This window comes from Motacilla alba, chromosome 4A, assembly GCF_015832195.1.
Source record: "Motacilla alba alba isolate MOTALB_02 chromosome 4A, Motacilla_alba_V1.0_pri, whole genome shotgun sequence".
Lineage (NCBI taxonomy): Eukaryota > Metazoa > Chordata > Aves > Passeriformes > Motacillidae > Motacilla > Motacilla alba.
Window position 1 is genome coordinate 18,295,696 of NC_052045.1, and position 20,887 is coordinate 18,316,582.

The window sequence follows — 20,887 nt, forward strand, 5'->3', positions numbered from 1 at the left end:
CCTGCCTACGGCTGGCAGTGCTGGAATGAGTGGGAAGTGTCCGAGAAGTAAGGGCCGTGCTGCCGTCTGACCTTACTTCGTCACGGGCTCCGGGAGGAAAGGGAGGTTGCTGAATTGCGGCTCCTCGATTCTGAGAAGCGGGGAGGGGGGGGCAGAGCTTGCGTCACTTCCAGTGAGAAGCACGAGCCGGTGTTTCCATCACCGCGCGTTCCCGGAGTTTTCCCCAGCCGGAGGATGCGGGGGCGGCAGGTGCCTAGCGCTGCCGCCTGCCCTGCTCTGCTCCCCTCCGTTCTGCAAGAGACTGAAAAGCTTTTTGCCTCGATAGCGGCAATGCCGGAGCGGGGCATTGCCCGTGGCGCCGGCGAGGGGCTGGCTCACCTCTCCGAGCTGCCGCTTTGAACGGGCGCTCACGGCACGCCAGCGCTGGATTGCATCAGGCGCGGCCGGCTGCCGGGCGGCTCGCAGCCGGAGTGCCGGAGAGGATGCTGCTGGCCCCTGCCTCTCTCCTGGCTGCCTGGAGAACAGTTCTCCCAGGGCTGGCGTTCCCCATCGCTTAGGGCTGCCTGCTGCTCCCAGAACTGAGGGGGCTGTAGCGGGGCAGACGGAGGTCGGGGGAGAGTCCCCCCGCAAGCCGCGGGCTGAGCTCCGCTCGCAGCCCCTGCAGCGGGCTGGCCTCGCCTCCTCGCCTCGCTCGCAGCCGCGGCGGGCCAAGGCCGGGCCAGGCTCTGTTCTCATGGCGGCACGTCTGCACTCGGGGGACCCTCACCTGCTCCCTCCGCGGCGCTTCCCGAGGGAGCAAGGCGCCGTGCCCTGGCCTCGGACCTGCCGCCCGCAGCAGCCGCGCTCCCGCCGGCCGAGCCGCGCCTCGCCCCGGTGCCCCTCGTCCCTGGAATTCGTATTTTCGAAAACGAGCGCGGGAAGCGGGGCGCGGCCGGGGCTGGGAGGAAGCTCGGCTCTGCCTGCTCCCGCCTCCTGCCCTGGGGCTCTGGGTGGAAGCCGGTGCACGCCCGTTCCCCGCTCCCATTTGTACCGGGCCATCGCGGGCGGAACTCGCCCGCCCTCTCCGCTCTCGGCCGCGGCGCGGAACGGAGCCCAGTTCACCGACAGGGGATCGCACGGGGGCGAGCCGAGCCGAGCCGCGCCGCAGGTGAGTGTGGCGGGCGCTGCCGCCGGGCCGGGAGCGGCTTGGCGCAACCGGTGCCGGTCTTGCATCAGCTGCCGCCAGCCCGCACGTGGCCGGTCCTGCCGCGGGGCCGCGCTCGGATTCTGCCGTACGCGCGGCACCGCCGGGCTCCGCGGCGGGACGGAGCCTGACTGGCACTCCTCGGGAGCGGAGCTGCCCCCGCGGGGGCTGAGGCGGTGCTCCCACACCTCCGCCGAGTCGCGGCGGGATGCGATGGCTGCCGCGCTGCGGTAGGCACCGGCGTGCAGCGGGGGGCTCCGGCTGCCGCCCGACCCGTGCGGATCTCGAGTCGGGTGCTGGAGATGCTCGGAACAATGGAGCGGCGCTGGGGAAGGCGGCCAGAGTTGTCCAGGTAGCGGCTGAGCAGGGTGCTGGTGCTGGGGCACTTGTTGCACTTGGGGTCAAGGCTGAATGTGACGCGTGCCAGCTCGGGAGGAGGTTTATCAAGAAGCAGGATGGTTTGCTGGTCACGGGGAAACAGCCGCGTTGGTGGCTGCCACTGCCATCCTGATAATCCTCTGTGGAAGCGGGCTCAAAGTTATCCTTGTGTGCCTAGGCTGGTACATGTAGTGTGGCAGGCGGATGGAGTGTTCTCACAGTCCCGGCGAAGGCAGAAGCCAGCAGGGAGAATGCGCTGGCGGCCGGGCGGTTCAGTGTGGGCAGAGGTGCCAGCTGTGGCCATGGGCATTGGGAAGCGCTTTCCTTGCGGCTCCTCTGTGCTGGATGCCTGCTTCGCAGGTTGCTCATCTTGAGAGCTCTTCGGGGACAGGTGGCTGCTGTGAGCAAGAGGAGCGGGGATGTCACACGTTCGGGGTGATTGCAGCCTGTAGAGCTTGCAGACTGCTTAGCAAGCACTGCTAGCAGGCAAGGGGCTTGCACCAGGCACCCGTGCTGTGTGTGTGTCTGCTTATGCGTCCCTCTAGAGGATGTGGTGCAGATGGCCAAAGCAACAAAGGAATGGCTGCATCCAGCGAGTCAGCCCAGCCTGCTAAACTGTGTGCCGCAGGAATCCTTTGTCTCCACCTCATTGCTCCTGTGCACACCCATGTGCCAGGCTGGAGAAATGTGCCAGCAGTCAAGTTTGGTCTGAAGGATCTCCAGGCTGCCAAGCCTGGGAAGCAGTGGGCACGCTTTGGGACACGCCTGTGAGCTCTGTGGCTGGGAGCACACAGGGCTTGAGCAATGAGCAGTTCCCAGCATCGACTGACTGGGTTCATCCCTGACTCACTGTCGTGGTGCAAGGGCTGTGCAGGCAGGTTGAGCGCAGCCCCACAGTGCCTTGGAGGCTGCCCCACCACAGTCTCTGGCCAAGCAGTGGCTGGGGCATAGTGCCAATGAATGAGCTGGGAGCAAGCTCCTGAGGGCATCATTGTCTACCCTGCCCAGTGCTAGCTAGTCCTGCTGCCTGAAGGAGACTGAGCTTCACATATCTCTTTTCTTGCAGGGCTTTTCACCAGCTTCCTCACTGAGCTTCACTGAGGAGAAGACAAGATGTTTGGGGAAAAAATGACTGGTTTTGGGAAGAAGCTGATCCGCCGGCGCATGGTGGACCTGAGCTCTGATGACACACATTTTGCTCGCTGCCTCTCCACACTGGACCTTGTATCCCTGGGGGTGGGCAGCACACTAGGAGCTGGTGTGTATGTGCTGGCAGGGGAGGTAGCCAAGGAGATGGCCGGTCCCTCCATCGTCCTCTGCTTTCTGGTGGCTGCTTTCTCATCTGTACTGGCTGGACTCTGCTATGCAGAGTTTGGGGCCCGTGTCCCCAAGGCTGGCTCTGCGTACCTCTACAGCTACGTCACCGTTGGTGAGATCTGGGCTTTTATAGCCGGGTGGAACCTCATTCTCTCCTATGTGATAGGTACGAGGCCAGGCACTATGTGTGGGGCTCCTTCCAGCGCCGTGCTGGCAGCATGGGGGGCTTCTGGGGGCAGGGTGTCCGGTGGGATCCGCAGAGAGGTGGGTGCACAGGTGTGGGTGGCTGGTGCCAGTCTGCCCTGGGCTCAGACTAATGTGCAGATTTGCCATCAACCAGGTACAGCCAGTGTGGCTCGAGCCTGGAGTGCAACATTTGACAACATCATTGGCAACCAGATCTCCACCTTCTTCGCCACCAACGTCCCAATGCACCTGCCAGGAGTGCTGGCTGAGCATCCCGACTTCTTTGCTTTGATCCTGATTTTGCTGCTCACTGGTGGGTGTGCAAGAGAGTGGCTCCATGGTACCATGGGTGATGGCATGGGAGCCTGATGGGTCCTCACTCACCTCTTCTGTCCCCATAGTACTGCTGGCTTTTGGTGTCAGCGAATCTGCCCTCGTGAATAAAATCTTCACGGCAGTGAACCTGTTGGTGCTGAGCTTTGTCATCATTGCTGGTTTCATCAAGGGCGACATCAAGAACTGGCAGCTTTCAGAGGAGAACTGTGTCAACTGCTCGCTGCTAGACCCACCGGATGACATGTAAGTAGAGCAACTGTGCCAGGCTGGGATCTGGCATAGGGCAGGCACAGGCCCTACTGTCCTTGCACCTCACAGCAGCTGCTCTCCTGCATTTCTTCCAGGAAAAAAGCTTTTGGCTCTGGTGGGTTTTTTCCCTTTGGACTGGAAGGGATGCTGACCGGTGCTGCCACCTGTTTCTATGCCTTCGTGGGCTTTGACTGCATTGCCACCACAGGTACTGCTTTGGGTGAGGGGGGCGTGGGCATTTCCCTTGCACAGCCAGCAGCTGGTTGGGAGCTGATGGGGAGGATGCTACATGGTGTGGGAAAACAGCTGGTCTCACCGCTCCTGGGAGGTTTCCCTGTGAAGTCTGTGTCTTCAGCTGGGCCAGACAAAAGGGCTCAGAGCCTGCCCTGCCCCAGGAAAAGTGGCTCACTACACCACACGGTGGGAGCAGGGCTGCACCCTGCCTGCACAGCCAGCTCCCAGAGCAGCGGGGAGCCTTTTGACTGCTGAGCTGAGCCTGCAACAGTGCTGGGAATTGCTGGTGCCTCCTAGTTATTTCCAGCCTCAGGCAGCCTTTTTCCAAATGACTGGGTTTATGCAAAACTGCTGCTTCCTGGAGCACAGGCAGCTCTCTTAATTTCCTCTCATTACCCCGGAAATCTACTTAGTGGGTGGCTGGTACAGGCTGTTCTGCCTGACCTTGCTTGTGCCACCCTGCCTCCAGGGGCTGCCCAGCAGTCTGCTCCTTTCCTGCTGCCAAGCCCCTTGTTGGGAGCATGGTGCAGCACACCTTTGCAAACACATTCAAGGAGGACCTCCATTCAACAGGCTCTGTGGGGAGAGGGAGCTGATGGTGGGGGGGAAGGGCTGGCATGGCTGTCTGGACATGAGTCAAGACACCAGCATGATGGTGGCTGCAAGCCGAGGCTTCCAGGCAGCTCCATTCCTTCTGCCAGTGCAGCAGCAGCATGGCCAGGGACCCCTCCTTTCCAACTCTCCTGCTTGCTGCTCCCCAGTCCTGTGCTGCCATGGGAAGTCCCTACTCTGGCTCATCTCCTGGGGGTACTTGCCCCATGCTGTGCAGTGGAGTGGGGCACATGTGGCCTCTTGTGTCTGGACAGGGGAGGAAGCCAGGAACCCGCAACGCTCGATTCCCATTGGCATCATTGTGTCCCTCCTCATCTGCTTTGTGGCTTATTTTGGGGTCTCTGCATCCCTGACTCTCATGGTGCCCTACTTCCTCCTGAACAAGAACAGCCCTCTGCCTGAGGCTTTCAAGGCGGTTGGTTGGGAGCCTGCCCGCTACGCTGTTGCTGTTGGCTCACTCTGTGCCCTCTCCACCAGGTAGGACTGGCTCTATTCCTGGCACTGCTTGGAGCACAGCACAGGGACCGACAGCATTAACCTGGCTGGGCTGGGGATTTGCTCTGTCCAGTTGCTGTCCTGCTCCTGGCACAGAGCTGGTACCTTCCCCTTCTGGGTGGTAGATGTGGGCAGCTTGCCTAATCTCTCTCCACGACAGCTTGCTGGGCTCCATGTTTCCCATGCCCCGAGTGATCCATGCCATGGCAGAGGATGGGCTGCTCTTCAAGTTCCTCTCCCGGATCCACAGTGGCAGAAAGACCCCTCTGATCGCCACCTTTGTCTCGGGGTTCTTCGCAGGTAAAGCTCCTGGTCACCTCCTCACACCCAGCCCTGTGTTGGTCTGGAGCTGTGCTCATGCTGCCTGTCCTCATTGCAGCGGTGTTTGCCCTCCTGCTTGACCTGAAGGACCTGGTGGACCTCATGTCGATCGGCACGCTGCTGGCCTACTCCCTGGTGGCGCTGTGCGTGCTCATCCTCCGGTGCGTGACTCCTCGGGTTTGGCGGTGCCCAGGGTGGACATTCCTTACATCGTCCTGGGGGCTTGTAACCACAGCTTTTTTCCAGGAGCATGCATCCTGGGGAAGTGTCAAGGCCCCAGGATGGAGGCTGCTGACCAGAGCCTGTGTGTGACTCTGGGCATATCCTTGGAGTGGCTGTCGCGGGGCCACTGCCGGAGCAGCAGGGATATGAAGGTGCTGCCCACTGTTCCCCTGGGATAGGAAGTTGCTTGGGCTCTGCTGCAAGCTTGTCTTACCTGCTCAGGTACCAGCCCAGACAGCCGAACTCCTCGAAGGCCATGGAAATGCTGGAGCTGAATGGGAACGAGGAGGAGAGAGTGATCATGAACCCGACCATCGCTGCCGCCAGTGCCCAGCACAAAGAGACATTGTCCCTGGCGATGCTCTTCAGCCCGCCTGGGGACACCCCCACTGTGCTCTCGGGGCGCATTGTCTATGTCTGTGTCGCGGTCATTGGTGAGTGAGTGGGAACTGGCAGCTGGTGTCCCCTCCTGCCAGGGGCTGGAGTGTTTTGATGTGTCTCTGTAGAGCTGGGAAGGGATGGAGAGCATGCCAGGCAGAGGAGAGGGGTCAGGTTGCCATTCGCTGTTGGCAGTGCTAGCAGGTGCTGAACCCTAAGCAGGGTGCCAAGTGCAGGGTGCAGCTGTGGTTTGGGGTGCACAAGCATTGTTGGAGGACATGGGTGCTAAGCCAGGGATGTGCAGGTGGTCATGGGAGATCCCTGTGATGAACCTGACCCATGCTGGCCACCAGCAAGGGCAGTCCCCAGCCCCTTGAGAGTGCTTGGGCTCAGCCAGCGGGGTTTGATCCATCTATCAATGGCTCCATTGTGCAGCCAGAATGGGGTGGCTCAGCCAGGTCTGGGTGAGCGTCAGAGCTGGGTCCAAGCCCAGCCAAGCACAGGCTCCCTGCAGCTTGCTGGTCTGGGAAGTGCCTCCTAAGGCTTTGGGGTGGGTGTTAGAGACAGACTGCTGGACCTGACCAAGAGCAGTGGGTGCCTCAGCACAGCTGTGGGTGAGGCTCAGGGCCACAGGGATGCCATGTGCCATGCCCTGACTACCCCTTATCTTGCAGCTGCACTGATCACAGTCATCTGTGTGGTCCTGACCCTCAATGTGGCTGCACTGAAGGATGCCACTGTGGGTAGTATTGTGGCTCTGGTGCTGCTCCTCGTGGCTCTGCTCATTTTCACCATCATCATTTGGAGGCAACCGTGCAGCAATGAACGATTAAACTTCAAAGTGAGTGCAGCCCCCTGCATCTTGGTGCCTGCATCCCCCCTGGACTCCATCAGGATCTGGGCATTGCAGGATCTGCCAGGGCTCACTGCCAGGCAGTCACCAGAAAAGCCCAGGGCCCTGAAACGTATCTCTCTGAGGTGCAATCCTCAGTGTGGAAGTGCCTGGGAGCTCTGGGCGGTGGCAGGGAGGGGGTCTTTCCATTGGCCAGTAGCATCCTTGAGCCCAGCCTGGTCCCTCAAGGCACAGCTGACATGGCACTTTTTGTCCCTTGCAGGTACCTTTCCTGCCACTCGTGCCAATCTTCAGCACCTTCATTAACATCCTGCTGATGGTACAGCTGAGTGCAGACACCTGGGCGCGGTTTGCTGTCTGCATGGTTTTGGGTAGGTGTCCTGTGGTGGGCAGTGCAGTGCCCACAGGTCTCTCCTGGGGGTCTGTTAGTGCTGACAACCCACCATTGCACATTTCATTATGGAAACTGTCCTGCAGGTTTCATTATTTACTTCGCCTATGGGATTTGGAACAGCGTGGAAGGGAAAAATGCGGAAAGAGCTTGTGCCACAGCAGAAAAGCCTCTGCACCATCCTGGACTGGACCTCAGCCCTGGGGCTGCTGCGGTCTGAGGGCCTGGGGACCAGTGCTTCATGGACCTCTTTGCCCCTCTGGGACAAGATCATGATCCAGAGAGTACATCCATCCCCTTTCCTGCAGAGACTGAGTCCCAGAGTGAAGTACTAAGGTCTGAACAACAGGCCCTGAGTCAAAGCTGACCTAGGAGGGACATTTCAACCAAATGTTGCATGTTTCCACTCTTTAACAAAGTATCGTTATATGTACTTACTTATTGGCAAAACATGTTCGCCTTTCTGTATCTAGAACCAGCGTAAGGCCGCATCTGGCCTAATTAGGGGGGTATAGGATCAAAGACAACTCCCTTGGATCCTCCTTGAGCCCTGGCCAGGCTTTGGGAGAAAGCTGACAGGAAAATGAAATTAGAAATTATGTCAGCTGGTTTGTCTAGCAGTGTAAAAACCGGACCACTGCCCCAGCAAAGTGAGGGAGCCTCGTGGCCTGCAAAGGAGGAGGCACTGCAGGAGTTCCCAGTTCCTGGCGTGGTTCTCCAGTCCTTGGCTGTGACAGCTTCCTCCCAGAGCTGATGTCTCTTGGGCTTGGATGATGTGTGATGTGTCTTCCTTTATCACCGTAGGCATTCTTTCCTGGCAATGATTAGCATTGCTCAGCTTGTTCCTTTGCACTTCTTCGCTCACGGTTAGGTGCCTTGCTTAGCTTATCCTGTCGTGATTCTTTGCAGTTTTCCATCATAGTAAATGCCACTGTTCCTTAAGTTGGTGTCTGTGTCTCTGACCCTACTCACCAGCAAAACAAAATCAGTGAAGTCAGGGTCAGAATAAACTGCTGCTTTTAAAATCTAAATGAATGATTTCAGTCCTGTCTGAAATTCTCAGATGGGAAGACCTTCCATATAGTTCACTGGTCCTTAAGTGGGCTAAGGTTGGAGGACCATGAGAGCAATGGGAAAGTCAGTTAAAAGAAGTTGAACTGCTGGATTTATTGAAATGCATCCAATAATCATGTACTGAAAAAGGAAAAGAACTTGTGGATTTGGAAAGGCAGGGATGGATTTTGTTAACAGTATATCAAACAAAACACCAACAAAAGGAACAGTTGTTGAAATGCTCTAACATGGACCAACAGATGTGAGCTGCAAAATAAAATTGTAATGCTAAAATGCCAAAATAAGCTGCTTGCTGATAAGATGGATTTACCAGACTTGCTGAGAAGGCTGCAGTTAGAGTAGCTCAGTATAAGGAAAGGAGGGGGCAAGTGAATCACAAGAAGATGCATGCAGTGATTGCAGACACAGGTGTGCAGTGGAGTCCTGATAAATGGAATGGAGATATTTGGGATTCTGTGGATTCTAATGAGGTTGGTTCCCGAGATGAATTTGTAGATGTGAGACCAGCATGGAGACAAAAGGTAGAATTAGATGCTAATGGTCAGGAGGGATACTCATAGAGGATTATACTCAGCATGAAATAAATTAAATATTTGATCAGTTTAGGAAAAAACAGGGGAACCTCTTTTCTCTTGGATGGTGTGCTTGCATGACTAGGGAGCACCAGGGATAATCCTAGACTCAGGGGACTCTAAGAAGTTTTTAGATTGAGTTTGGATTCTTTAGTGCAGGATGCGTTTTGGAATAACATTCACGATACTAGTTTGTTAGCTTTGGCTGCTTTGGATGTAGTACTAAGTACCCTACAGCAAATTATTTGCCAGGATCTGAAAGTCAGCGGTACACTTTGTGAGATTGTGTACAACGAGATGCATGAGAACCTCTTGTGTTTTGTATTTGTAGATAATGTTACTGAAGATACAAGTAGTTACTCCGATATTTGTACCTGTAACTTTATTGCAATGACAGGATTTTAGTTATTTATTTTTTGTTTCTATTTTTTAAATGAAGATTTTTAGTTTTTTACCTCCTTTTATACCCTGTCAATTTTTGGAATCTAACTATACCCTGATTCAAGACTTGCAGCCTATTCCCATTGGTATGAACTGGTAAAGGTACTGTTCACACACAGACCTGAGGCTTGCTGAAGCAGGCCCAGGAGAATGGATAAAAGGCTTTGATTGCTGTACATCGTGGCATGGCAGAAATCCATCATGTGATGGAGAACATAGATGGCGGGACTTTCTTTTTGGATGGGTGCCTACAGCTACCAGAATTCTCTACTGAGTGCTTCACCCTGGTGTTGTTTTATTGATGCTAATCCTTTTGCTTTTTGTTTTGATAATTGCATTGTATGTTAAGGTTTGGATGATCATGAAACAATTATCTTACCAACTACCTCCACTGATACTAGACAATCCGTGTGGTACCAAAGCGTGAAATGTTCTCAAGCTCTATTTGGATATTGTGAAGCTTGAGTGACTATAGTCACAGGGTGTATCGTGTAAGAAAATTACTGGGAACTCTGTGCACAGGTAAGTGGGGGTAGGTAAGAGGAAACTGAGGACTTAGTCTGAAACTTATAGGGTGTATATATTCCTTAATTTGGTGTCTGTGTCTCTGACCCTACCTACTGGCAAAACACAGAGTCAGGACTCAGCTGGGTCATGTGCTGCCTCTTCCCCTCACAGGGAAGTCTGCTGGATGGAAGTGCTGGTGGCCCAGGGCTGGTCTCTGTCCTCCTCCAGTCCCACAGAGGGGCACTGACACCAGCACAGCCCTCTAGCCATGAAAATTATTTCTCTGTGCCCCTCTGGGGCACAGGAGGCCCCACTTGATGGTGCAGCTGTACTCATTCCATCTGTCATGTGGCTGTGTTCAACACCTTCTCCCTGCCTTCTAAATGCCAGACTTGTATGTGGCAGCCATGGCTGGAGCTCTGCAGGAAGGCTTACTGCAACTTGTTCTGGTACTCATAGTACTCTGGTACTCACTGCTAGCAAACTTGCACTGCCCTGACCATGCTGTTTGATGTAAACATCTTGCTCAAGTGTCAGTAAGATGTCCTCAGTGTAGTTGTACTTGTGTCCAACCTCATCTGCCTTTCTATAATTTTTAAATGTAATTTTTAAGTCTATTAAATTAAATGTTTTTAAGTGCTTTTTCCTTGCTGTTAATGGCCTGTGATCATGGGCCCCTTGGCAGGACCCTACATGCCGCTGGGCTGGGTGCCAGGCTGGTGCCAGTGCAGAACAGTGCTTGGTCCCAGCCAGCTGTACTGGGTGACATCCCTGCCCCAAACCTGCCAGCTGGAGCCACCAGTGCTCACTGTGAGCCTGAAGCTGTGAAGCAGTGCTTCAAACCAGCTCCAGCCAGTGCTGCTGGTACCTGGTGGGGGCAGGACAGCAGCCTGCCATGGTCCTGCCTTTCAGGCCGTGTGCAGGGAGGGATTGTGTCACCAAGTTCCAGAGCAGTGGATACAGTAAAGGCCTTGGAAGTAATACCTCCTGGAGGTGCCAGCAATGGTCTGCAGAGGAAGCCTGACCAGAAGCTGGGCTGCGTCCATGAGAGAAGATGATTTTCCAGATTTTGGTCTGGTCTAAATCAGACCTGACATAAGTATCAAAAAAAACCCACCCCTAATTTAAGGCAGATGGACAGTGCTTGGTTTTGGCATCTCTCGCTGTTCTTTGGCAGTGGTGCAGGGTCACTGCACGGTCAGTGGTGAGGTACCTGCACCATCAGCTCTGCTTGGCCTCTGTGCTGGAGCTGCGTGCCCTCCTCCAGGGCTGCCCCTGCAGTAAAAGGGGCTGTGGCTCCTGCTCCAGCCCCAGCACAGGCGCTCACTGCCCCAGTGTCCCAGGCTGTGGTGCCCTGCCAGAGCCTCAGGCTCCAGCCCCCAGGCACAGGGGACTCTTTGGGTGCTGCCAGCCCTCATAGTCAGGCTGGTGCCTCAGTGTGCCATGCTGGCATCACCACCCCACCTCGTGTGTGTCTTCTGGCCAGGGGCAGCACATGAGTCCCTGCCAAGCCGTGAGCCTGCCCGGTGCTCATTCACCCAGTTTTGGGTGCTGCTACCCAAGGCTAGAGGGCAATGGGCCTGTGATATAGCTGCAGCTATCACCCTCTGGCTTGACACTGCTACAGCCCCTGTGCCTTTGTTTGTGTCTGTGTCCCCCATACACGTGTGCACATCCATGCCCAGGTCCATTTGTGGGTCTGTTTGTGCCCATGGGCACATCCCTGCCTTACAGGCCATCCCACTGAGCTCTGCCATCCCAGCCTGGGCATCCACTGGGACTGGCAGAGTTTGGGGCATGGAACAGGATTCTGGAAGCTCTAGACAGCTCCCATCATTGCAGTTCAGCAGGGAATGCAGCTGTCTGGCAGTCACCAGTCTGTGGTGTGGTGAGCTGGGGAGTCAGTGCCACTGAGCCATGGCTACAGCAGCCTCATTTACCCCAGGCTCTGGGCCAGGCATCCTGTCCTTGGCTACCAGTCTGTGGAGGCTGGCCCCAGCTCTGCACCCACTCTGGGGGTCCCTGCCTCCCTCTCCGTGCAGGCTAGCAGGGCTGCCAGGGATGGCACCACATCCCCTGCTGGGCAGCACCTATGCCTTTCCCAGGCCGTGCTGGGGTTACTGCACATCTCAGCACACCAGCTGGTGGTGAACAACACCCAGCCAGAGCAACACTCAGAGCCTCAGTGTGCTCTCTGCACAAACCATCTGTTCCCACTGCTGTACCTGCTGCCCCAGCAGCCCAGCTCCATCCTGCAGAGCCTGGGAGAAAAGCATGTTCCTGGTGAAGCCTGTCAGGTGCTGTGGGCTGGAGGGTGGCTTTCCCCTCTGGCACCAGTCTGGGAGAGGCCATTTTGTGGTTTGAGAAAATCAGCAAAAAGCAGCGCCTGGCTTCGCTGTTGAGAGGCCTGTGATAACCCACCCTTCTGGGGAAGGGAAACAACCAGCTCCAACACAGCTGCATGCGGTTTGCCCTGACACTTGGGTCATTTCCTCCCCAGGCTTGATTTGTGATTTCCTTGTTGCCATTCTCCCCTGGATTGAAAGGGGAGCTGGAGGGATGTTGAGTCCCGCTGTGTCTGGCCCAAGCCATGCTGAGCTGGCAGGTGGCTGGGGAGGCCTTTCTGTGGCCACTGGCTGGTGACATGGTGCTCTGGGGTCATTCCAGGGATGTAGTGCTGGTGGGTTGGGGTGTTGGGGGTGCAGAGAGTGGGTGACTGCCAGCCTTCCTCCCCATCTGGCTCCACCACATCCCATGGCACACCCTTCTGGGGAAGGGAAGCAACCAGCCCAACACAGCTGCATGCACTTTGCCCTAACACTTGGGTCATTCCCTCCCCATGCTTGATTTGGGATTTCCCTGTTGCCATTCCCCCCTGGATTGAAAGGGGAGCTGGAGGGATGTTGAGTCCCCCCACAGAGTGGGGGACTGCCAGCCTCCCTCCCCATCTGGCTCCACCCCAACCCATGGCATTCATAACTTCATACCCAACTGGTTTTGGGGGACATAGGGCTTTCCTGGTGGATCCTTCAAAGCAGCTCTTTGGACACCAGACCCTTGCCACCTCCAGGGGGGCTACCAAGAGACCATGAATGTGGCCATGCAGGCTGGGGACAGGATGGAGATGGGGGGCTGTGCTGCTGAGCCTCTGGAGGGAGAGCTGCAGCTGCAGAGCCTGCCCCTGCACTGCTCCCTGGCCAGAACAGGCCGTGGCAGGCGGAGATGTAGCAGCAGATTAAATTTTGATCCGCTTGGGAATTAAAATAGGCTGGCAAGTCTGCTCTGCTCTGTGACACCAAATGCTTCAATGTAAAGAGTTAACGTGCCATCTTCTTCCCTGTAAATCTGAGCACTGTCAGATCCCCTTCCCTGCTGGTGGGCAGAGCTGCAGTGGCTGCTGAGTGGGATGAATCTATCAGCAGGGCCTGAGTCCTGGAATCTAGGGAATTGACTCCAGGCAGATGGAGTCACTGATGTAACAGAGCAAACTGGTATCAGCACCTGACATTTCTGCAGCAGCACTGGGTTGTGCTCACTCACAGTCCAGAAAGGCTCCAGGAAATCAAAGCCCGTGATGAGATTCTTATCACTGCTTACTCACCTGGCTCCAGGCCGGCCCCAACCCTTCTGTTCTCTGTGGTGAACTTAAGCACACATGACCCAGTAGCTGTGAGGAGCCTGTGTGCATCCAATAATCCTCTTGCCCTGAGCTGTGCCAGGTGGCCAGCTCTCTATAAACACACAGGCTTAATGCTCGCCTCTCTTTGCCTTTGCAGGTCTGGCATGATGACTTGCTGCCACATGGTTGCTCTTCCCTTGCTCTCCTTTCTTCCCAAGGCTGCAGCTGGTGCCCTGGTTCCTGCTCTTGTCCCCCAGTCCACACTGCAACTAGGCAACGGGTGGCTCCTCTCACAGCCTGTGCTGGAGCTGCCAGCACACTGTGATGATGCCTGCACCCAGCAGGATGTCACCCTGGAGCTTCAGAGGAGTCTCTTATGAGACAGTTGTACCCCCATGGCACCCACACCTCACTGTGCTGGAAGTGAGCCTGCGAGTGAGTGGTGCAGAGAGGAGATGGCAGAGGCAGCATGAGCAGGGCAAGTGGCACATTTATGGTGCAAATGGGAAGTTTCCCATCAGTATGGCCACTTCCCGATGAACTACCCCTTCTCTGCCACCATCAGGATCGCCAAAGGCTGCACAGGTGTGCTGGTTTCCTGACCTCATACACAAGAGATTTCTTTGCTAATCATAGAGTTTTAAGGGTGTTATATCCCCCTGTCCTCTGTAAGCTTTCCCATTTTCCTGCTGTATTTACCCAAGCAATTATTCCATCTCTAATTCATATTCTCCACACAGGACCTCACACTGATGGTGCTTTGTAAGGCTGGACAGATGACTACTCTTATTTTTCCATTTTTAAGTCAATGTCCTGTTCCATTTCACTGCATCTCAGGGGCTGCCTGCATCATGGGCTGGTCAATGCTGACATTTTTTAAACCTGCTGGAGAATAAACATGCAGTTCCTTCAAGACCTGCGGCAGTTGTACAGGCACAGCAACCTGACTTGCAAAACAAACAGGTAGGAGACATTTTGACAAGCTAAATGTAACACCTCCCAGCTCAGTTATCAAGACTTCGGGGTAATGTGAGCGTTAAACTAATTTCACTGCCTGGTCTGCACATAGGTATGCAACAGTTTCTATCATCCTGGACAAGATAATGCATGAAAAATCATGACACATTACTGGGCAGGGAGCAGATACTATTGTTTACATAATACAAACCAAATTTACAGACAGAATTTAACTTGTTCAATGGAATTACTTGCCCTAGCTGAGAGGTTCTTGGGGACAGATCAAAAGAGGTTTAGATGGTTTACATCTCATCTCTTGTTTGGACATAAGAACAGGCTAGAGAGTGCCGGTCCTGCTCGTCTTAAAATAGGAAGAAACACAGGGGAGGGGGTTCTTGGTTCCCTCCTCTCCGAAGTGCTCACTGAGCATTTGTTATGTTTTATCGGCTACTCCAACTGTGGGACAAGTGACAGAACAGGGAAAATTCTCCTGAATTTTCTAGAGCTGCTGATATGAAACATAAGGACTGGTCTGATTCAGGGCATAAGCAACTTGTTTTTGACAGCAGCCATGAGCTACTGAGAGCCGCAGAGGAAAAGCCAGCAGGACAGAAGTACAGAGAACCGTGGTGAGGCTCGTGCATCCTCCTAGCGTCCATCTCCGTGTTTGCAAGTGGCAGCAGCTTTAAGACACCAACAGATGCGTCCCCCTACGCAGTTTGTGTCTTAGAGAAAGTGGTTCTGACACACAAACTCCAATTGCTGTGGGACTTGATGTTGGAGTGGGTGGATACCAGGTGACCACCAAGCCACCTGTGTCACTTTCCTCCTCAGAGGTGTCCCTACCCATGGCAAGGTGCTTGGAACTAGCTGGTCTTTAAGGTCCCTTCCAACCCAACCCACTCAGTGGTTCTGTTATTTGTCCAAGTTACTCCATGGAGAGGGTTCACAAGCTAACATTAACCTGGAACATGCACTTTCCCCAAAGCCTAGGAAAGCTGGTGTCTCCTCCTTGCTAGCTGATGGAGACATAGTTGGTATCTTGATTACATCCATAGGCACATGGTGACATCCCTGATTTTGCTCCCAAGAGCTGAATTGCTGTTGGGCTTCCCTATCTTCCTGCTGACTTTGGGCCCCATTACGCCAGCATCAGAGCAGCCAGTAAGGATTCCATATGGCTGTAATCTTTCCACATGTCTCAAAGTTCTGATGAGGTTAGACTGGGTGGTTTCTGCTTCTTGTCTGAATTCCCTCACTCCTTCCTGCATTTTCTTTTTTCTCAAGGACCAGCTTCTTGATGGAACCCTTCTTCTCTCTCCTCCCCTAATAACTGGTGATACAGACCCATTGTCCACTGCGTTTTTTCCACAAATGGGGCAACTGTAGTTGTTCTTGTTTGGACCCCTATCTCTACTGTGACCTCAGATGCAGTCTGTCCCCCGTCTCAATCAAGTTACTTTCAGAGGTGGCTGGGGTCCCTGAGTTAACCACAGCCCTCTGACAGCCCTGAACTGTGGCTTTGCAGGCACATGCTAAGCTCCAGTACAGTGCCAGCAGCTGCTGGTTTTCACTGGGGTAGGCACCTTCTGTCAGTTGCCATGTCAGCTTGCCAGGGTTACTTGCCTGTTCAGGTGTAGTCCTAGGCTATGGGAGGTGATAACTAGCCCAGGCTTTTGCCCAAATCCTTCCACACACTCTGCCACCCACGGACCAGCTGCCTCAGGGCACATTTCAGTATTGACTCACCCAAAAATTGTCTCCTCTTACACCAGGATGACACCAGATTACACAGACCCCGTGATATGCCAACCGTGTTAATCAGTACTATTAAATACCTCACGTAACACTGAGCAGGAACAATAAAGCTACCCACACCAGGTGGGAGTGGGAGATGAGATCCTCTCCACAAGGCAGCTCCCCCAGCAGAGCAAGGCCATCAGTGCCAGGGCAAAGCACAGAGCCATGGTTTGTGCTAACATGTTCCCAAAGCCTAGCAAAGTAAAGAAATAAGAAATGCAGCCAACAAACTCTGTGACCCAACAGGAGCTGCCTACTTAGTAACTACTATGGCTAAAGCACACTTAGCACAGAACAGCCATCGCCTCAAGCCCCATGCTGGGTACCTAACTGTGGTGGGCTGACCCTGCCTGGACAGCAGGTACCCACCAACCTGCTCTCTCACTCCCCTCCTCAGTGGGAGGGGTCAGGGAGAAAGAAAATGGGAATGTATTGCAATGTTGTGATGGCCCCGACGAGGGGAGAGAATGATGCATCTGACTCCAGCTTATCAGAAGGCCAATTAAGTACTTTATTACACTATATTATTCTATACATCTAAAACGGAATCTGCCATGCACTCACTCTTGCTCACAACTGCTTACACTGCACTCATCATCTGACTGTCTCCTGACTGTCCCCTGACAGTCCCCACACACACACACTCTTGGCCCTGATAGGCCAAGGGAACAAAACATCCTCACTGTGGCTAAACCATCTCCATATTGCATTCTACTCTGGCACAAACACAGGCACAGCAAGTGATAAGAATTGTGTTTTCTTTCTTTGATATTCAGAGAATGTGAATCCCAGAAATATTCTTGGGGAAAATTGTGCCTTGCTTTTCTCCATGAGGAGAAATGTGGCTACAGGAATGGAATTTGTGGGCCAAGATAAAGGCAGTTTAATAAAGCAAAAGCAAGGCTGCGTGTGGGAGCAAAGGAAAACAAAATATTTATTCTCTACTTTCCACCAGCAGGAGATGTCCGGCCCCTTCCTGGGAAGCACAGCTTCAGTACACAGAGCAGCTGCTCCAGAAGACAGATGTTTTAATAAGGAATGCCCCCCACCTCCCTTCTCTTAGCTATTACTGCTGAGCAGATGCCACATGGTCTGGAATATCCCAAGATGTGCCCCCACCCCAGCCTGCTGGTGAGGTGGGAATGTTAGAGACAGCCTTGACGCTGTGGGAACATTGTTCAAGAATAGCCAAAACACTGTTGTTTTATCAACTCCTTCCTAGCTACCAATACAAAGCACAGCTCTACAAAGGCTGCTACGGGTAAAATTTCCTTCATCTCCGTCAGACCCAATACAAGTGTTTATTTTAAAAAATTAACAGAAACTTTAAACAAAATCACACTGAACAGTGAGGATCTGAAAAGCCAGGCAGCACTGGGGGCATCACAAAGAGAAAGGCTCTGCAGGCCCTGACCAACCCAAGGGCTAGATGTGCAGACAAGCACCTCCGAGTGAATGATAAGACCATGTCCACTTCTCTCATTCAAACAGTAATACTGTTTATTAAGCAGGTGAGGTTGTAAATTAGAAACCTGAATCTCTTGTACATCCTCACTGGGTGCCCAGGCACCTGGAGGGCTCCAACGGTGGTAAGCTTTTAAAAAAAGTTCAGTTTGAAAGCAACCACAGCTGCAGTTGCAGCTAGGAGGAAGCCACCTGCTTAAGTGCAACATGAAGAGTATGTCATAGCATAAGGTGTGTGTGACATGCTGCATTTCTTCTTGCCCAAAATCCTACAGAGCTGTCCATTTTTTCCCCTCGTTGCCCTGTATCAGCCCAGAACAACCTCTCTAGCTCAGAAAGAATGGAGAATGAACACAAGTATATCCACAGTCTAAGGAGAGTCACCTTTTGCTGGATCTTGGATCTCACTCCATACCCTGATCCCAAATGCGAGAAACAGGGCTACCTCTGGAAGGACAGAGCCCTCTACGAGCCAGGAGCAACGAGGCAATTAATAGATTGCAGGCTGGTGATTCGCCTTCTGCATCTGAATGATCTTGCCAAAGCCACCTCTTCCCACATCGTAGTCTGTCCGGTATTCATCTCGCACCTGCGGCACAGCAACGACACACATGTTAACACACACGTTAACACACATGTTAACACACATGTTAACACACATGTTAACAGCCATATTAACACACATCTTAACACACACGTTAACACACACGTTAACACACATCTTAACACACATGTTAACAGCCATATTAACACACATCTTAACACACACGTTAACACACACGTTAACACACACGTTAACACACATCTTAACAGCCATATTAACACACATCTTAACACACATGTTAACACACATGTTAACAGCCATCTTAACACACATGTTAACACACATGTTAACAGCCATATTAACACACATGTTAACACACATCTTAACACACACGTTAACACACACGTTAACACACATCTTAACAGCCATCTTAACACACATCTTAACACACATCTTAACAGCCATGTTAACAGCCATGTTAACACACATCTTAACAGCCATCTTAACACACATCTTAACACACATGTTAACAGCCATGTTAACACACATCTTAACACACATCTTAACAGCCATCTTAACAGCCATGTTAACACACGTATTAACAGCCATGTTAACACACATCTTAACACACATCTTAACAGCCATATTAACAACCATATTAACATTATTCTCTTCTAGACTTCACAATCATCATCCCCTCCTTGTTCAGTTGGTGGGGAACTGAAGTCCAGATTTGAAATACTTCAACTTGTCGGAGATGTCTTCAACTAATCCACCAAAAAGGTGGTAATGGTGGTGAAAATGACCAAAAAGGATATATCTGATTGTTGAGATTTTTTCAGGTAAGAAGCAAAGAAGACTCCAAAATACTTTTGTTCAGCTTTTCAGTACACCGTTCTGAACTGCCAGGCTTGGCCTTCAGAACACTTTATCTCATCTAAACCTCATCTTTGCCCTTGGGGAAACTGCTGCATTATGAGATTGGTCTGGCAGCCACACTGCTTCCCTCTACTCAAATTCTGGATAATTTCAAGGGTACTAGCTTGGATTAGGGAACATTCTGCTTGCATTGCAAAAAGTTTGGAGTCCCAGACAGAAGTGGCCTTAAGTTCTATTTCCAGCCTTTAACACCAGGTGTCAATTACTGAAACAACCTGGGAGTGAGTAAACTTCATTATCAGGTCTTTACAGTCTGCACATTGTTCTCCCTGAAACAAAACCAGCAAGTAAGCACACAGAGTCTTACAGGATCAAATTCAGGGATGAACTGGCATTGCTTTTACCTGTCCTCCAGTCTTTCCCCTCCCATACTGTCGCCCCTCCTTAAACCCTGCATCCCAGTCTGTGCGGATGATGCGGTCGTCCAGCCGCGTGCCGTTGATAAACCTCATGGCGTGCTCAGCATCTGCTCTCGTGTAGTACCTGAGGCACTCTGTAAGGACAACTAAGTGTGCTTTTTGTTGGGTACAGGGAAAAAAAAACAGGGAAGTATTGTATTTGAGAAGCTGAATTCCCCCCACTGCCTTCCAGCCTTTTCCACTCTTCCTGCTCTTCTCTATGGGATCAAAAACTGCACTCGTAGATCCAAGCTAAGACCAGCTAATGCTCAGAAATATCCCAGAAAGGATTCTGTACTTTAATGTTAGTACCTGCACAGACAAGACAATGGAATAAAGACATTAAAGCCTTGCTAAGGGCAAAAAATCAGTAATATGCCTTTTTGTACTATGTAAAACTTGACTGAAATAGAACAAAAGGAGCAGGCTTCACAGGAGAGCTTTGCACAGACAGCTCCTGGCACAACCTTATAAGCATGTACTCTCTGCTTGAAAATGCACCCATGGCTTATCCTGCTACTTCCTTCAGGTGTGCAGTTGAGATGAGAAAGCAAACATGTGCTCTGGACACGGAAGACATCATGCTGATGACTAACAGTTCTTATTTTGGCCCTAAAAGCATTAAAAAAATTAATGAATTAAAGGGGTTCTCTGCCACCTCCAGAAACTACAGCTCTGGTGGGACTTGTCACATATGGCACCACTATACAATCAGTCTTGGGGTGCAGAGAGGAAGGTGCAAGGATGGACGGGATGTGCCTGGTAGGAAGCACTTGGCTATCACCTTTCCAGCAGTAGTACAGATACACTTGCTGTGCAGAGGAACCACAGCTGCCAACCACACCCGAACTGACAGGAAAGAACCAGAAAGGATACTCTACAAAGCAGAAGCCACAGGGGGTTTTCTTGATCTTGTCCAGACCCATGACAATCCTCTTGACATCCCCGCACTTGGAGAAGAGCTCCTGGATCTGCTCCTCGGTGGTGTAGAAGGACAGGTTGCCGACATACAGCGTGGAGGAAATCTTCAGCGATTTCTCCTGCAGCTGCCTGCTACCCTGCGGGCACAGAGGCGCACGCCGCGGGCTCAGCGCGCTCGCCCGTCCCGCCGCCACCGCCCCGCGCCCTCCCGCTGCCCGCTTCCCCGCACGGCCTTGTCCCGGCCTCAGCCCTCCCCGCCCCGGCCGGGCCCCGCCACCCGCCGCGCCGGGCGCACCCGGAAGTGCTGGTCCCGGTACTGGCTGATCTCGCAGTACGAGTCGCTGTTGAGCCCGCTGAGCGTGGTGTGCAGCAGCCCCGACATCGCGCCCGCCCGGGCCCCGCCGCCGGGCCCGCCGCCGCCGGGATCCTTCCAGAACCGCCGCGCACCGGACGCGGTGAGCCGCGCGCGACAGACGCCGCGCCGTCGCCCCGCGCG

At 53.3% G+C, this 20,887-nt stretch overlaps 2 protein-coding genes and 1 long non-coding RNA gene across 5 annotated transcripts; 2 read left to right on the top strand and 1 right to left on the bottom strand.

Moving 5' to 3' along the window:
* Nucleotides 1-718: 718 nt before the first annotated feature.
* SLC7A3 (solute carrier family 7 member 3) lies at nucleotides 719-10,032 on the top strand. Of its 3 annotated transcripts, none has more exons than XM_038164495.1 (12): nucleotides 719-1,147; nucleotides 2,628-3,044; nucleotides 3,219-3,377; nucleotides 3,466-3,643; nucleotides 3,745-3,857; nucleotides 4,750-4,972; nucleotides 5,151-5,290; nucleotides 5,370-5,472; nucleotides 5,756-5,967; nucleotides 6,586-6,752; nucleotides 7,027-7,135; nucleotides 7,242-10,032. In XM_038164495.1, exons 2-12 carry the CDS (start codon nucleotides 2,675-2,677, stop codon nucleotides 7,373-7,375), a joined length of 1,908 nt encoding a protein of 635 aa, XP_038020423.1. In that variant the 5' UTR covers nucleotides 719-1,147; nucleotides 2,628-2,674; the 3' UTR covers nucleotides 7,376-10,032. The 3 variants fall into 3 exon arrangements, with proteins under 3 accessions (XP_038020423.1, XP_038020425.1, XP_038020424.1); XM_038164496.1 differs by lacking the exon at nucleotides 719-1,147 and adding an exon at nucleotides 1,154-1,535; XM_038164497.1 differs by lacking the exons at nucleotides 4,750-4,972; nucleotides 5,151-5,290.
* A 24-nt stretch (nucleotides 10,033-10,056) lies between these two features.
* On the top strand, nucleotides 10,057-14,281 carry LOC119712824. The gene is made up of 2 exons (XR_005259880.1): nucleotides 10,057-13,953; nucleotides 14,109-14,281. It is a non-coding gene; the product is annotated as an uncharacterized LOC119712824 (long non-coding RNA).
* A 2,334-nt stretch (nucleotides 14,282-16,615) lies between these two features.
* LOC119712823 (nuclear cap-binding protein subunit 2) lies at nucleotides 16,616-20,875 on the bottom strand. Its single transcript, XM_038164519.1, has 4 exons — nucleotides 20,687-20,875; nucleotides 20,347-20,528; nucleotides 19,417-19,555; nucleotides 16,616-18,178 (listed from the first exon to the last, which is right to left on the bottom strand). The coding sequence occupies exons 1-4, from the start codon at nucleotides 20,771-20,773 to the stop codon at nucleotides 18,080-18,082; spliced, it is 507 nt and encodes a 168-aa protein (XP_038020447.1). The 5' UTR covers nucleotides 20,774-20,875; the 3' UTR covers nucleotides 16,616-18,079.
* Nucleotides 20,876-20,887: the final 12 nt, after the last annotated feature.